This window comes from Nuphar pumila, chromosome 4 (genome assembly GCF_984573655.1).
Source record: "Nuphar pumila chromosome 4, dmNupPumi1.hap1.1, whole genome shotgun sequence".
Taxonomy (NCBI): domain Eukaryota; kingdom Viridiplantae; phylum Streptophyta; class Magnoliopsida; order Nymphaeales; family Nymphaeaceae; genus Nuphar; species Nuphar pumila.
The window spans coordinates 143,400,828-143,417,893 of record NC_143252.1 but is presented as its reverse complement, the minus strand read 5'-3'; the positions used below and the strand labels follow the sequence as shown (position 1 = coordinate 143,417,893).

The 17,066-nt window shown below is 39.0% G+C and overlaps 1 protein-coding gene across 1 annotated transcript; it reads left to right on the top strand.

The window, feature by feature from the left end:
• Nucleotides 1–9,744: 9,744 nt before the first annotated feature.
• On the top strand, nucleotides 9,745–10,746 carry LOC149841441 (uncharacterized). The gene has a single exon (XM_090005263.1). It carries the CDS (start codon nucleotides 9,745–9,747, stop codon nucleotides 10,744–10,746), a length of 1,002 nt encoding a protein of 333 aa, XP_089861389.1.
• Nucleotides 10,747–17,066: the final 6,320 nt, after the last annotated feature.

The following is a 17,066-nucleotide window of genomic DNA, read 5'->3' as shown; positions in this document are numbered from 1 at the left end:
GATATGACCCAACCTTCGATGTCAAAGCATATAGGATTTATCATTAATCATGTTACGTTTATTCCCAACCAACGTGTATTCAGAAGTCAAAGAATCTTGAGTTTGGATCTTCACATTTAATTTGTACAAACCATCATAAACTAATGCAAAACCAATTTCAATTGAATTTGTGTATATGAATAACTTGGAGTTTTCAAATTTAAAACAATATCCAAATTTATCGAACCTTGAAATTGAAGTTAAATTTTTACTATATGATGAAATATAAAAGACATTATGAAGATCCAAATCTATGCCTCTATCTAAAGTGATCATGCAGGTCCCAATAATCTTCACATGCGAACGCATCTTGTTCCCTGAATAGATGTTCTTCTCATGCATTGTTGGTTCCCTTCTGTTCAGGAACGATTATAGACAGTTGAAAATATGAACAGTAGCACCAAAGTCAATCCACCAGCTATTTTCAAAAATTTGTAATAAATTACATTCATGAGAAATAAATTACCTTTTTTTTCTATCCATTTCTTGTACTTTATGTAATCTGCCTTCTTGTGTCCCTTCTTCTTGTAAAAGAAACACTTTATGAAAGTAAAATCGGGTTGCTTGCTCTGAGATGTCTTATCTCCTGCTGACTTCTTCGTAACATTTTTCTTAAATACATTCTTCTTTGGTCCTACCTTAGATCCATGAGAAGCCATATGTGCACTTTGCACCTTCTCTCCTTTCAATCTCTCTTCTTCCTTAACACACTTGGACATAAGTTCATTGAATGTTCATTCATCATTATGTGTGTTGTAAGAGATTTTGAAAGGTCTATAATCCAAAGGTAAGGACGCTAGAATCAAATGCACTAAAAATGAGTATGAAATGGTCAGCTTCATGTCATTCAGCTGAGACGCTATGTTCTTCATTTCCAAAATATGCTGACGAATGTTACCACCTCCAGAATATTTCATAGTTATGAGTTTCAACATTAGGGTACTAGCCCTGACCTTATTGGAACTAACAAACTGTGTCTCAATGGCACTCAGGAATTCCTTCATTGTCCTGCATTGTGGGATAACACTGTGAATATTCTTAGCCACCTTAGATTGTAAAAGCAATATGTTAAGTCTATTCGAGTGCTCCCACTTCTCAAAAACACTCTTTTGTTCAGCAGTACTTTAATCTGAAAGGGTAGCAGGCTCATTCATTCTTAAGGCCAAATCCAGATCCATATACCCTAATGTGAAAATGATAGTTTCTTTCCAGTCACTAAAATTAGATCTATCAAGAAAAGGAATAGAACTTGAGTCATCTAGAATCACAGAGCTAGAAACTACATGACAAAAGACATGTATCAAAAGAAAGCATGTACGAGACAAATCTGATAGAAAAAATAATAAATAAAAGGCTCTGAATATGCTTATTTTCAGGTGGGTGTAGGGGGTCATCGGAGTCCTACTTTGGTAAGAGCTCTGACATGCGTAATCACTACGACTACCAACCATAGTTGGTAAAACTAAGGCTCATGTGAAGCTAGACCAACAACACATAGTACCTTTGGATACAAATGTGTGATGTATCTCAACACATTTACCTCATTTTACCCTACCTAAATTCCAAACACAATAAAACTACCTTTGAGTCGTTTATCATTTCATAAATCTAAGTACAACAGTAATATTGGCTAAAGCTATATCATAGAACAAAAAAATTGACAACATATGTGCATTCAGTTACTTGTGTGGCAAGAATTCACTAAGTCATCTTGCTATCCTTAATGCCAATATTATACATTTATTTATGTATGCGTAATTACAAACAAAATGCATGAACAATAACGAAAATCAATCTTAAATGGGTAAAACCTAGGGTCCATAACTAGAAACTTGTCTGAAAACACTCTGAACCGGTCTGAAACAGCCCTGAATTGGTCATCCAAGGGTCAGAACTAGTTCTGAACCTTATGAACCGGTGTCAAGTATGAATAAAAGTTCATAAAAACCTATAATCGTGTGCCAAAATCCTTGTATTTTTTTATATTTACAAAAAAAGGGTCTTAGCATCTCGAAACTGGTGAAAAACTGAAAAGAACCGGTCAAAATGGTTTTGAATCGATCTTGAAAAGAGTCAAATCAGTCACAGATTCGGTTCAATTTCAAATAGTGTCAGGATCTTGATCTGGTTCATATTAGATTCGGGTCTTACCCGGTATAAGCTAGATTCGGGTCTAACTCGTTCTTTACTGAATCTGGGTTTGACCTAGTACAAACTGAATCTGAGTTTGACTTAGTTCTAACCGGATCCAGGTCTAACCTGATATAAACTGAATCTAGGTCTGACCTGGTACATACTGGATCTGGGTCTGACCCGGTTCTAACCGGATCTGGGTCTGACCTGGTACAAACTGAATCCTGGTCGGACCTGGTACAAACCAGATCTGGGTCAGATCCGACACAAACCGAATCTGGGTCTAACCTGGTACAACCATAATCTGGGTCAAACCTGGTATTTCCGGATCAGACCCAGACCCGAAACCATTATGGGTCCGGGTTCGATCCAAGGAAAATGGCAGACCCGATCCACCCTGAACGGGTTTGGATCGCGCCTGTCACCGGGTCAAAAATACCAGACCCGATCCGGTTCCAGCGTTAAAAAACATAAACTCGGTCTTTGTTTACAATTCTTGAGAAACCGAAAGGGTTTCTCTCAGGATTCACAGTGACCCATGTCGCCTGAGCAGCGACCCACGTTGCCTGAGTGGCAACCCATGTCGCCTGAGTGGCAACCCATGTCGCCTGAGCGGCAACCCACTCCGCCTGCCGGCAACCCACACCGAAGCCATGTCGACGATGCTCCTCCCACCTCGCCCGATGGTAGAGGGGAAGCCAAAAAAACAAAAAAGAAAGAGGGCTTTGCTGCCCTAGATGTCGCGTGACGCCAGACGGACCACGGCATCGATGAAGCGGACGGCGAAGGCCACCTCTTCCCGATGATGCACCCACGGAGTCCTGCAGACGTCGACGAGAAGGCCCCACTGCCCGACAATAGATGGAACAAAGAATGGTAAAAAAGAGGGGGGTTTTAAAACCCTTGTTGTTGCACGTCACCGGACGAATGTCGACGATCCAGCGAAACCAACTCCCCTCCGGCGACAGTCTGAGGCAACCCCGGTGCTGGTCGGCCTCCCTGCAACCCAACGACGCAGGTAAAACCCCAACTCTGCATTTTTTTTTGTGTCCAATTGTCGCTGCCTGCGACCAATGTCGCCCCATGGTGACTTCGTACCGCCAATGGCCGAATACCGATGAAACATATCGCCTTACGGTGATGGGCTGCCAGAAAACATTGTCGCCCCATGGCAACAGTCGTTGAAAAAATGTCAACAGGCCTGTGCAGTAGAAAAGTGTGGTGTGGGCCCATAACCCAATGTTGGGGCCTGCGCAAGAGAAGAGTGATGGCATACCTGGAGCGGCCATGTCGAACTGCAAACAGTCGGTAAGTGAATCTGAATCGGCGACTCTGGGATGTTCGACTCTTCAGTCAATCGCTGCCCTTCAATGAGCGCAAGCACCTTCAGCAATGGTGAGCAAGATTCAATCCCATCAATGAAAATCACATATGATTTCCTTGTATTTTTTTTTGCACAGGGGTCTCTCATCAATAGCCCCTTTTATAGCATCAGTCTTTATTAGGTAACAACTAGTTTTTCTTCCAAATTTGTGGAGCTTATCCTATAGGAACACCTTTACAGGAGTACTTAATGAGGTAACACCCACATTACGTGGGTGACTCCAACAAGACCGACACAAGAGTTTCCTAACCCTATCCAAGGAGCATGCTATGACTCCTTAAGATTCTCACTCGGGTCCAAGAATTAAATAGCTTAGGAAAGGTTAAAGTTGTTCACAACCACTTATATCATACACCTCAAACATCCATCTAGTGGACTAACTTCAGAGATAGCTAGCAAGCCCTTTAACTAATCCATGCAGCTCAACATATAGAAATTAGTTGTCCAAGCACTAGAATCATGTTGGAATAGTAAGCACTTAGAGCACATGGACATTACCAAACACAAAGACAATATACAAATAGAAAAAACCCAGAACAAAAAATATTCAGAAATATTTAGCAAAACACGCGAAGATGCATTGGCAACCAAAACTACTCGCAAAATTATGAACCCAATTGTTCCTTTCACAACTAAAGCTAATCTAATCGGTCCCCAAACACATAAATGTGGGCATTTGACAAAACCCATGACGATAATAAAACACCTCAGCAAACACATCAACCCCCATAAAAAAGCATCTCCAGAAAACCACAAAGAGTGGAATTAAGGTTTGCTTGGCTGATCAAATGGCTTCTTCGCAGATGCAGAGAGATTGATGAGATGACGACTGACGAGAGGTTCGCTCGTTGGATCTTCGGAGAGAAACCTACCGTGAGGAGATGAAGGAGAGAGAAAGGCTTCTTTGCATATGCACACAGAGAGAGGGAGAGAGATTATGAGTGAGAGAGGGAGAGGGAAAAAGCTCAGAAAACCCACTGTGCGAGAGTTTGAGGGAAAAGGATTGGACGACAGTCCAGCGGTGGTCCTATAAGATAGTAGAGAGAGCGAGAGAGAAAAAGAGAGAAATATAAAAAAAAAGGATCCATGAGTTTTTTTTAAATACACCTATAATGGTGACATAATTGTCGCTGTTATAGAATAAAACCCTTATAACGGCAACATCTTTGGCTCGGGCAAGGCATTCGAGGCCCCATCCAGCTCACTGTTATTGATGAAGCAATAACGGTGAGATTCATGGCCTTAGTACAATAATAACAGCGCGATATTTATGTCGCCGCTATTACCTATCAAATAGTGTAGATAAAACTTTTGCCGTTATTACTTGATCAATAGCGGCGAGTTTTTCTCTCGCCGTTAAAGAGTCGCCACTATTGACCCTCATCCTTGTAGTGGATGGTTGTGATGAGAGGAGGTAGAGGTGAATTTGGTGGTGGGATTTTTAAGAAACTGATTGGCTCATCCCCTATTTTCATACCTTGATTTTGTAGTGTGGATAAGGTGCAATCACATTGCACACCAAAAGTATACCACTACACCTGACCTCCCTTCATCTCACTATTGGGCCTCACAGCTGACAAGCTTGTACCCAGAAATGGAGGGCAGTTATGTGCAGCAGCAGACTTTTGCGATGAGTTTGACTCACTGGACCAATGCCATCTGGACACACTAAATAGTGTTTGTCCAGAACCTGTGTCCCTCGCCCTCTCTTAAATATCAAGCAGCCGGAACCAATGGATCTCGGCCTGGCCAGTTGGTTCCGCGCGTATCAAACGTGGGACTGCACCCAGGCAGGCACCCATTAATCCCCTTTCGGGTGCAACCCACTATTCAAACACGCTTTTGGTGTGCAATGTGATTGCACCTGATCTACCCTCAATTTCATGCCCATGCAGAATTTCACAATTGTAGGTTGTTTTCATCAAAGCTAACCCTGTAGATGTGATCTACATTCTCTATTAGTGAAGGTTGGTATCTTCGATGCTGAAATCCAACCTGTCTGCAGGTTTTTCAGGTGTAAAAACAATACATTTTTATGAAAAAAATCATATATGTTTTGTTGAAAAACATGATCCAAGAGTCACTTCCTATCAAACTGACCGTGATGAATTCATCTATTGTTTCAGATTTTATGAAACGACTCGCAATAAATAGATCTCACAAGGGGTATGACATTAGGGTATGAAGTTACGATTAATTAGCGGATCCCATTCTGTTTAATTTTCATCTCTGTTTCAAAGATACCCCTGCTCTTACAATCAATCATTTTACTGTTTATGCAATACCGACACAGATCTAAGTGGATGGATCCATCCATATTTGTTCTGGATTGATGTGACTAGGACTGGTAAACTAGCAGAACTTGAAGTGTTCAAGCTTGGCTAATTTTTGTGCCAAGTCAACCTGAGTTCGAGCTCATAATGAGCCTGATTTGAGCGGACTTGTTTATAGAAAAAATACGTTCGTTTAGAGCTGGAAGAAATAGCATTACAAGAAACATACATGTAAAATATATCTAAAATATATTATTTAATACCTAAAAAATACATGTAAACTGGTCTTGTTTGGTTAATGAAGTGTATCCCTTGCATCGCTTGCAGAGAGAAACAAGTGCTACCTACCTCTCACTAGTCCACAAAGCAATTTGCTTTCCTGTTTCAGAAAGTTAAAACGGGAAGTATAATAGTCGTTGCTTGTAGCAGTGGAAAATAGGCAGAACCAGTGTAATTGATCAGATCGCCTATAACTTCCAAAATTAAGCAACATGTATGGCGATCCTGAAGAAATGTCCTTGAAAAGGGTCAAAGTTTTTGCTCCTCTTATCTTCTTAACTGTTGGTGAGAGAACAGGAGCTTGGTCTCAGGCCCTAGCCTGACCCATATGACACAAGTCCACGCAAGTAGGTCTAGGGATGGATAGGCGTACTCAAAGTTAAACCTGGACCCTGCTTGTGCTAAGTCTACCTATTGCTTGACAAAAGAACCATAACTGGAGGGCTCCGCTTATCTTGTAGGGGCGACTCATGAATGTCACTGAATCGAAGAGATGTTTCGAGTTTGAAAACCTATATGTGCATGTCCCTTGTCCCAAGGCCGAGGCTGGGTGCACGCCATGCATGAGAGAGAGAGAGAGAGAGAGAGAGAGAGAGAGCTTGCTGATCAGTCAAATATTTTTGTCAAATGGGATGCGGATATGCCCACAAGGGCTTCCCTGAACTGGTAGGGATGACTTATGAATGTCACCAAGTTGACGGGATGTCACAAGTTTGAAATGATCCTCTTTCTTCATATCTCCTCACCATGGATCAGCTCTTAGAAGATCTTTGAGGATTGTGAGCCGACAAAAGAGGTGGAGGGGACGAAACTCACAGGTGGCGTACATCCCTATCGAAGCTGGGTGTACTCCCCTGTTGGCAGAGGGGGCCTCGAGAGTTTTACCAATTGGAGGCCAGCCAATGTGCAGTCGGTGATGAGAAGTTTTTCCCTTGGATTATCCAAAAGAAAAAGGATGCAGATATTGTTTTGATTTTTTGCTACCGAATCCTAAAATATCCGAAATTGATGGATATCTGAATATAATAAAAAAAACACGAATATGGTATGTGTGTTTTTCACCATCTGAATCTGAATCTGTTTAACCAACATCCGATTAGTTGAATATAGTATTGGTCACATCTGATCCGAATCCAAACTGTTTACATCCCTAGTTCTCAGTGGATAGACCGAGAGGTATAGCTAATACATATTATTTGGGCAAAGGGGACCTCAGGTTTTATATCCAATAAACTTGATACCAAGGTAACTTTTTCCCAGTTATCCAAAAAGTTATAGTGCATTCATACATATATCATATATACATATGTTCTACCTTTACTTTCAAGATGACATCTCATTACTTTCTTTTGGATTGCGCTGAGAATCTTTACCTAGTTCTGCCAGTCTGCTATTGTAATACATGATTTTTTTTTTCAGCTAAGTTTTCACTGCCCCCGAGTCTTTCAAGCGTACTCTCTTAGGAGACATCTTCCACCTGGTTAGAATCCTACGAGGATCCAAGGATGTGAACTGGTTAATAGCTCTGTTTCGAGCTGATTCCTCTTCTTATTGGTTGAGTCCTCCTCAACCTAAGACTGTATTATCTATTTACTATTAATAAAAAATTTCTTTCTCTAAAAAAAATACATGATTTTCGTTGCTTTCTTTCAAAAATAATATTTGGTCAACTCAACCTAATTAACCTTCCTACTTATCTGAATATCATAAGTACTGGTTGTCTTTACTCGATCTGACCTTATGTTAGCGTCGTTCTTATTAGAGATCACACATTCAGTCGTTAACATAACTATTAAATTGTAAAAAATTGTACACTAAGAGCCCGCCCTTGATTTAAAGATCCGGAAAAAGCTGTAATACGTTACGCTACATGATCTGAGATAAGTTATCTTGTTAAAAAAATCATGTAGATGATATCTCTAGTGTCTGATCCTCAAGGAACTTCTCAAAAAATGAAAAAAAAAATGGTTTGATGCAACGCCTGATTTTTTTTTTATATATATATATATACCATTGAAATATGAGAACTAAAGTGTAAACTAGGCATTTTTTATACTTTGTTTTTTCTTAAATCCAACCCTGCAGATGTGTTCAGCATGGCCCATTTGCTAAAAATCAACTGTTGGAATGCTTTTCCAACTAAAAAATATAATTTTTGGATGCATATTTACGGAAATTTTGAGCCTTTGATTTTTAAGCCTTAAAAAAAACTTATGCATTGCAATTGGATTATTCAAGAGCTGATTCATTTAAAAGCCAAACATGTAGATGACATTCGTACAGAGATAAAAAAAACTCATGAAAATCTTGGTTCATAATATAGTTCTCACGTTTTCAATTCTTATATTCTAGAGGCTATATATACATCTGAGCTAAATGAAATATGCTAAAATGGGTTTTTGAGGGGTTTTTTCACAGTTCTGACCCATAAATGTGTTGGGCATGGTCGACTTACTATGAATCCACACTTGAATCATGTATTTTCGCTGAAAATTTTGATATTTGGAAACTTGAAAATTTACACAAATTTTAGACCATTGATTTTTTGAACCTTATAAAAGCCCACCCATGTGTTGGAATCCAACACTTAAAGAGTTGATCCCTATAAAATTAAGTACGAACATAGCTCGCATATGTACAGTGAGAATTTTAAAATAAACCAAGAAAAGCTCGAAAAAAACATTTAGCAAGTTTAGTTTAGCATATTTCATTTAGCAAGTTTTCTATATATACATATGAGAGGGTGACCGTCCAACCAAAGAAGGTCCAAAATCTACAACCAACACCGATCGGACTGCTCTCTTATCCAATGCTGGATCTGTCCTCATATATTTGTTCTTTATAATTTTATTTAGTAAGCAATATGTTTTACACGAAGACTTTACAAAATATAGCCATGTTTTTGGAAACGTGAAAAATCAACAACTCACAATACATTTAAAACTTTACAATAAAGTATTGTGGGCCATTGATTTTTAGCAATTTCAAAAAAAATATCTAAATATTGAAAATTCATAATAAAAAACATGTCGCTCAATAAATGAAATCAATGAAAAAGTCAATCCTCATCAGTTATCATGAATTTTAGATTTTAAACTTTATTTTGGTTGGACGTCTCTCTCTCTCTCTCTCTCTCTCTCTCTCTCTCTCTCTCTCTCTCTCTATATATATATATATATATATATATATATATATATATATATATATAATATTTTTTGTTGTTGCTGTTAATTAATTAAGACAGCAAGCTAAATGATTATGACAAGTCTCTTGGTCCGTGTGGTTCACCCTATTGACAAACTCAAACTGCCGTACCTCCCAAGACACTCTTCACTTTGTTGCCTTGCATCCAAATTTTCAAGGTAGCACTTGGGGCCAAAATGGGGCCCAAAAACAAAATTAGAATAACTTGATCCACCTTAGGAAGTGATTCTTAGAATACGAAATAAGATGAAAAAAAAACTATTGATGTGATGGTCAGCCAATCTCAGCTTTCTCTTATCTTGCAAAAGATTGCAAAGAAAGTGAAGCCAAATGGGGAGCATAAGTCACGCAAGTCTCCTTGAGACATTGCATACAAATCCTTTATCTTCTTGAGAGTCTGCTTCATCCCCATATTGACTTTCATCTCTCACAATGACAAGGTGGCACAGCAATCTTATGTCTCACCTGCTCAAGGGCAGAAGTTCTCACAATGGTGCACCTTGTGACAACATGAATGTGACCAACTTCTATTCCTTCCTCTCACAAGGTCTTGGTAGGCTTGAAAATTCCCTAGTGGAAGACAATTTCCTAACACTAAGTTGGTATGGGGAAGCCATGAATCTGCTCAAAACCATGCAGTCTGAGCTCTTGCTCCTTGTGGAAAAACTGAACCTCCCCATTTCCCCACAAGGTCAGGAGTGGCTTGATCAATACATGGATGAAACTGCCCTCTTGCTAGACCTGTGCAATTTGTTGAAATCTTCCATCTCCTTCCTCCATAGGTACAGGATGATGGTTGAACTACTGGTTTTGGGAAACAAATCTTCTGATTCACTGGCATGCAACAGAGTGGCAATCAAGAGGTTTGAGTCAGAGAAGATCAAGTTTCTTCAAGGTCTAGAGGGATGGAAAGATGGAAAAGGAGGCACTGATAGTATGATGATGAAGGCTTGTAATAGAAGAGTACCAACAACCAATAACAAATCTCTTGAGCTTACTAGTTTTGCTGGTGCAATGCTTGCAGTTGAGAATATTACTCTTGTTATATCATCATTTCTTCTCTCTGTGCTTGTTTCTCCACTGGCATCAGTTGACATGAAGCAAAAGCCTATGGGCTTGGAGTCCCTTGCATCTCTTGGGCCAGCGTTGGTTACATTTCAACAAGGGCTACTAGAGAAAGGAAGAGGGAGCTCCATATCAGGATTAGCAGAGTATAACATGGTCGAAAAAGCGATTTGTCAAGTTAAACTTGAGGTTAATGATGAGGAAAGTAAAGATGCAGAGAAATTATCCAAGAGCATTGATTTGTTGAAGCAAAGCTCGTTGACACTCAAGGAAGGGTTAGAAATGTTTGATTATGCCGTTAATGATGTCTTTGTAGAGGTGATTAAGGGAAGGAATAAGTTGCTTCGTACATATAGTGAAAACATGTAATGGGTGATTAAATGTTCTAATTAGCATCTCTCGTTTTTCTTCTTCTTTGGTCTTCCTGTTGTCATGGTACGTTTGGATGCCAGCAAAAGTCTAAAAATTCCTAGCTCTACAAATATCCTACTAATATCATTTTCTGATTTTCAAATTGATTAAATCCAGTACTTATCCTCTTCTTCATCTGTTATATTAGTATAAATAATAATAATAATAACCGTATGAAAATTGGTAATAGAGCATTAGTAATTGTTGGTTAATAGTGAAAAACTCAGAGAACGAAAGAAAGCTACATGCAGAAATAAGGTTTTTGTATCAATAGTTTGGCCAAAATTCTAGCACAGACCTAAATTCCTATTTCCATTGTATACAATGACCCTTCTGTTAGCAAAGTTAGACATACCACGTGGCTGCAGATGTGCGGCTTTGGATAGAAAAGTGTCCAAGGCATTGTGGGTACCGTTCATCAATAAAATGAATGGCACCCAAAGCATAATAAAGGCTTCTTGTTTTTGGACTAATTTTAGCCATCCATTTTTCAGCGGTTGATGCCCTTCATCTAAGAAGTGAATGGCATCAAAAATTCTTGGGATTCTCATCTAGTTGAGTAGGGATGTGAATCAGTCGGATCCAGGTTTGAGAGATTTGAGATTTTTTTATGCTCCAACCCAATCCAGATCCGGCTCTCCCATCTATTTAGTTATTCTGGATCCGATCTGTTTGCATCCCTATAGGTGAGGACAAATACTTTCTGTGTTGTTCCAAGGTGTCTTGAACAGAAAACTGTCCAAGGCACCGTGGACCTAAACCGCTCTCTCAGGAGAGGGCTCTCATGAAAATGAGAGCCACTATCCGCAAGGAAACAAGGGCTTGTGGGTTAGATATCCAATATATCTAAATCCACTTGGTCAGATTGGAAAAGGAATCATCATCAGATTGATAACCGAATTCAGTTTAGTAAGCTTGCATTTGAATTTGCCCCAAAGGAGTTTAAGAAGTGGGATGGGGCTGTGGCTGACTCCCTGGGGGCAAGGGGGGTAAGCCTATGGAGTTTTACGCTGCTAGGACAGTGATCGTACGACATGCCGAGCCAGTGCAGTTAGCTCTATGATCCTAGTGGCGGTTTCTCCTTGTAAATATAAAAAAAAAAAAACTTGCATTTGAATTTGAATTTGAATCTGAATCCAAACCTTAATGCAACTGAAGTTCCTATTAGGTTATACAGCTTATTGGATGTGATTCGGTAGTAGCTTCTTTCATCTAAATCCCACATTATGACTCTGAATCCAGTTTCTTTTGCTTTTTCTTTTTTTAGAAAAGGCCAAAAATCTATTAATCATTAAAAGGTGAGGGAGATACAAAGCATGTGAGAGTCACCACATAGAAGGAGCCGAGGAGGAGTTGGCAAGCAAAGAAGAAAATAAGGACCAAAACGCAGAGAATATGGGTTTGAAGCAAGCCAAGTCAAAATGAGGCACATGCGGGTTAATTGAAGGCTCTTTCTTTTTATATTTACAAGGAGAAACCGCCCCCGATGAGAGATTTAACCACGCTGCGTCTGTGTGCTGTATTTATGTTCACTGTCCTGGCAGCGTAAACCTCCGTGGGCTTACCCCTTCCAACAAAGTTTTGAAATGAGCTTGTATGTCGTTCATAGGAAAACTCGAGCGAAGCATTGTGATCTGGGCGTCGGTCCAGAGCCCCAGATGCATTCAGAAGGTTGAAGGCTCATGACAGGTGTTGTCAATGAAGTAGAATGAAGCAATAGAGAAAGACCCTTCCACCAAGCATAACCAGCGCATTGGGGTGAGGGAAGAATCATTTGCTAAAATTCTATTGTGAAATTCCGGTGAAACCTTGAGCCACCCCAGCCACAAAGGGCAGTGAAGGTGGCAGCTGGGAGTGTGGCTCGAGAAAGAACTCTAAGGGTCCGTTTGCATGTCACGGAAAACGATTCATCATCAAAGAAAACAAATCTGAAAAGACTTTAAATCCTTTCATTTCATCTCTGCAATGATTACAAATACCCTGTTCGTATATGGATGTGATTTCTACTATTTGCCTATGCATCATAAAAAATGTTTTTCTGTACACTACTAAGCTCATAAATATGTAGATCCAAATATGCATTAACATCTAATCCAATACTCAGCTCTCTCTCTCTCTCTCTCCCTCTCTCTCTCCTCTCTCTCTCTCTCAGATGACCTAGTAGAAGCAGCTGAAGTAAATGGCTGTACTCAAATACGTTCTGAAACAATAACAAAATTGTAAATCAATTGAGACGTGCAAAATATGAAATGGACTCAGGACAATGGTTATGACCCAACAAGACTGTTGGTATATGGGTGCAAGTTAACGTGATGTTGAGTGTTGGGGGCTATTGAAATTGCCTAATCCTAAATGACAAAGGTTTCAACCTTGCTTTTTGGCATGTGGCATTTGATTTCCACAAAGAGGTGAAAGGTTGAAACTTGGATAAAGTTGGATGATACAAAAAATTGGCAATCATGACAGACAAATACATCAAACAAGTTGGAAAAACAGACTTAATCACCCAGTTATGTTATAAAGCCTCTTATATATATATATATATATATATATATATATATATATATATATATATGCATGCACCAAGCTTACCTGATCAAGTCTTACCATGAAAAGCAGATGGCCTATGAAACTTTGATAACACCTCAATTGGATTGTCAAAAGAAAAGTGTTGGTTCAGTAGTTTAGGCCATACATATCACCACCTGAATGTATGAATATGATAAGGAACAAAGAGCAGTTGATCAACATCAAAAGTCAGAACCTGGATTGTATTTAAAATCGGATTACAAAAAGCTTAATAAAAGGGGGGCAAAGATAAAGAAATGCATCACACGTTTATAACCCGGGCTTGCTTATGGAAATCACCATGGTAAAATAGCTCGACATAACCCGGGAGAACGACTGCATGATGGCTTCTAGAAGCATGGTCAACTATGGGGTTATGATCAAAGTTACCGGAAGCGCCAATATAGTAGGGGAAGCGCGCTTCCCCGATACGCATTTCGAAAGCGCAAAACGTGGCTCTTCTGAAACACACAGGGAAGCACGTACCCCTTCAATGGGGTACGCGTACCCCATCACCCCATTGAAGGGGTATGCGCACCCCCATTAAAAGGGTACGAAGGGGCGATTTTACAGATTTATCCTTTTTTAAACTTTTTTTCCAAAAAAATTTAAAAGAACGAGTTTTTTTAAAAGGGCAAAATAGAGATTTTGAAAAACCCGTGAAAACAAAACCTGAAAGGGCTTTAGGGTTTTTTCACGCAGCTCAATCCGAGTCTCCTCCCTTCTTCTCTCCTCTCTCTGGCAACCGATCGGCGAAATCCAAAATTCGGCGACATTCACCGACGTCCGACGACCTCCACCGACTGACGATGAATCCATTCAAGTACGTACTCTCCTCTCTCCATCTCTTCTCTTTGTATCTCCCACGACCTCTCTCTTTCCATCTCTTCTCTCCATCTTTGTTCTCCCTTTCGTACCCCTTTAATTGGGCTCCAATAGTATGGTAGGAGCAGCTAGAGAAGGTCACCTTGTGTTGGGACGTTGCAGGTTCAAAATCTAATGGTATAGTTGTATGACTGGTAGGGATCTAAGTCCTGACTAACCCCATCTTGCCTCTCAAAAAAAGTACCAACAGTGGCTTTGCGTGGTTGGTATGAGCTGTCAGTACACGTCTCTTTGTGGTGGAAAGTTGTTGGTTCAAAACCCAATGGTACTTTGAAGTTCAAAATATTTTCTGTTTTAATATCTGGGTTTATTACATGCTAGATGTTAATATTGGTCAGAAAAGAAGGTATAGGACACACCAGTAGCACCAGCCCTTCCTGTTTGGTCAATCCGATGAACATAATCCTCTAGCAGCAACATCTGTGGCAACTAATACCGGAGATCTGCCAGCACGAAACTCATTCAGCACCCAATCTCTCTCACCTTGAGACTTATCTCCATGAATAGCAGCTGCACGAAAGTCTCGTCCAATGCTACGAGCAAACTGGTTACATAACCTCTTTATTGAAAAGAAGATTATGTTTTCTGTCTAATTGCTTTATTTGTCTTTATTTATTATTTGTTGAGAAATATATGTCTTGACTCTTGTCCTTAGAATGCAAAACATACTAATGCATGTTATACTTTCACCATCAATGCTGTGTCTATTAATATGTTTTTTGTTCAGGAATTAACGTGTGATTTTTGTAATCTATAACATCCTAATGGATATGTTTCTTGTTTGATAATTTAGCTTAGCTTTATAGATTTTACCTTTGACTAATAACATAGTTTCAACTTTCATCAGCCTTTTACATGTCCAATCCTCTCTCTCTTAGATAAAGAAATCATTTTTTATTCATTTTTTGTGAATTTGTGCACAGATTTTCTGCTACTATATACTATATATTAATGTGCATACATTTGTGTATATAAGCAATGATTTGTGTTCTTCACTCTCCATCCATTGTTGTTAATAATAGCATTTTTAAAGTGTTCTAAAATGATTCTTATACTTTTATGATGCAAGTATATTTGTCTGTTCTTTGCTTCATTAATGACCATCACAAGCTATGATCACGATAATTATGATGACGATGATGATTCTTTGTACAATTTGAAGCATGAATCATCTACTGGTGATGGGAATGACAATGCAAGAAAAGGCAAGAGGTCTTCTGATTGTCCATATCAGTTTGAGAACAGAAACGAAAATTGTTTTGATGAGAAAGATGAAGAAGAATATGACTTGGATGACTACTATTCTGAAGATGACCAAGATGATGAACCATCTAGCATGCATAAAACAACAATGTTATGGCGCCATGCATTGAAACAAAAGAAGAGTGGGCAAGGAAAGCAAGGTGGAACCCAGGTTTTTATGTGCAGGCACTGCAAAAATATTTATCATGGGTCATATACTTGAGTTTTTGCACATCTCATGGGATCTCCAACGGGACAAAGTGTTGGGATTGTCTTTTGTCCTGTAATTGCAAAAAATGCAGAATTGGCAAAAAAAATTAAGAGGCAAGTTCGACGAGTGGAGGTTTCATCAAGTACATTTGAGTTGAGGAGATCAAGAATTGATAAACCGAAGACGCCTATTAGTATGACTACATCATCTAGTGGAGGCCGAAAAACAGTTGATATTCGTGATACCTTTAAAAAGGTAGAAAGAGATGATGTAGATCACAAAATTATCAGATTTTTGTGTGCAAATGGCATACCTTTCAATGTGCTTCAATCACCATATTGGGAAGAGATGATATCTGCAGTTAGTAAACTGCCCGGATATAAACCCCCATCATATGAAAAAGCGCGAACAATGTTGCTTGATAGTGAGAAAGAGTGTATTCACAGGGAGTTAAATGAATTTTGAGAAAAGTTTGAGGAGTTTGGAGTTTTCATTATCTAAGACGGTTGGACAAATATCAAGAACAAACACTTGATAAATATACTTGCATCAAACTGTTTTGGCTCGATGTTCTTATATGCAAGCGATTTTTCTAATGTGCAACAATCAGCTGCAAACATTGCCGAGTTTTTGAAGACGGGATTTAAACTTGTGGGGCCTTCTAATGTAGTGCAAGTGATTACAGACAATGCAGCAAATTGCAAGTTAGCAAGTGAAGAATTAAAACAAACGTATAAGTATATTTTTTGGTCACCTTGTGTTGTACACACACTTAATTTGATCTTTAAGGATTTGGCACATGAGTTTCATTGGTTGGGAGAAACATATTTGCAGAGTAAAAAAATTGTGAAGTATATCACAAACCATTCAAAAACACTAGCAATCTTTAGAAGCAATGAAAAATTAGAGTTAATAAAGATTGCAAAAACAAGGTTCACATTATACTACTTTGAAACGCTTGCTTGATGTGAGGGAGAGATTAAGGCTCACAGTAATTTCAGATAGATGGAGCGATTGGAAGCAATCATGCACGGATGAAACTATGAAAAAAATGGCTATTACAACAGAAACAACTGTTCTTAATGAAGAATATTGGGATTTTATACGTTTAGCATTATTGATTACAAAACCCATATATAAGATGATTAAATTTTGTGATCAGAAAGGCCCTATAATTGGTGAAGCGTATGAAGGCATGGACAACATGTTGGGGGAAATCAAAGACAATCTAAAAGGACAAGCAAATTTGTATGAAAAGATTCATAAGATTGTCTCAATCAGATGAGATAGAATGAATGTGCCTCTCCATAGTCTAGCCCACATGTTTACTCCAAAATATTTTGAGTTAGAGTATCTCAAGATCCCAGTAACA

Excerpts from the sequence above, each read along its gene's own strand:
- LOC149841441 (XM_090005263.1), top strand. The coding sequence starts at position 9,745 with ATGACAAGGTGGCACAGCAATCTTATGTCTCACCTGCTCAAGGGCAGA.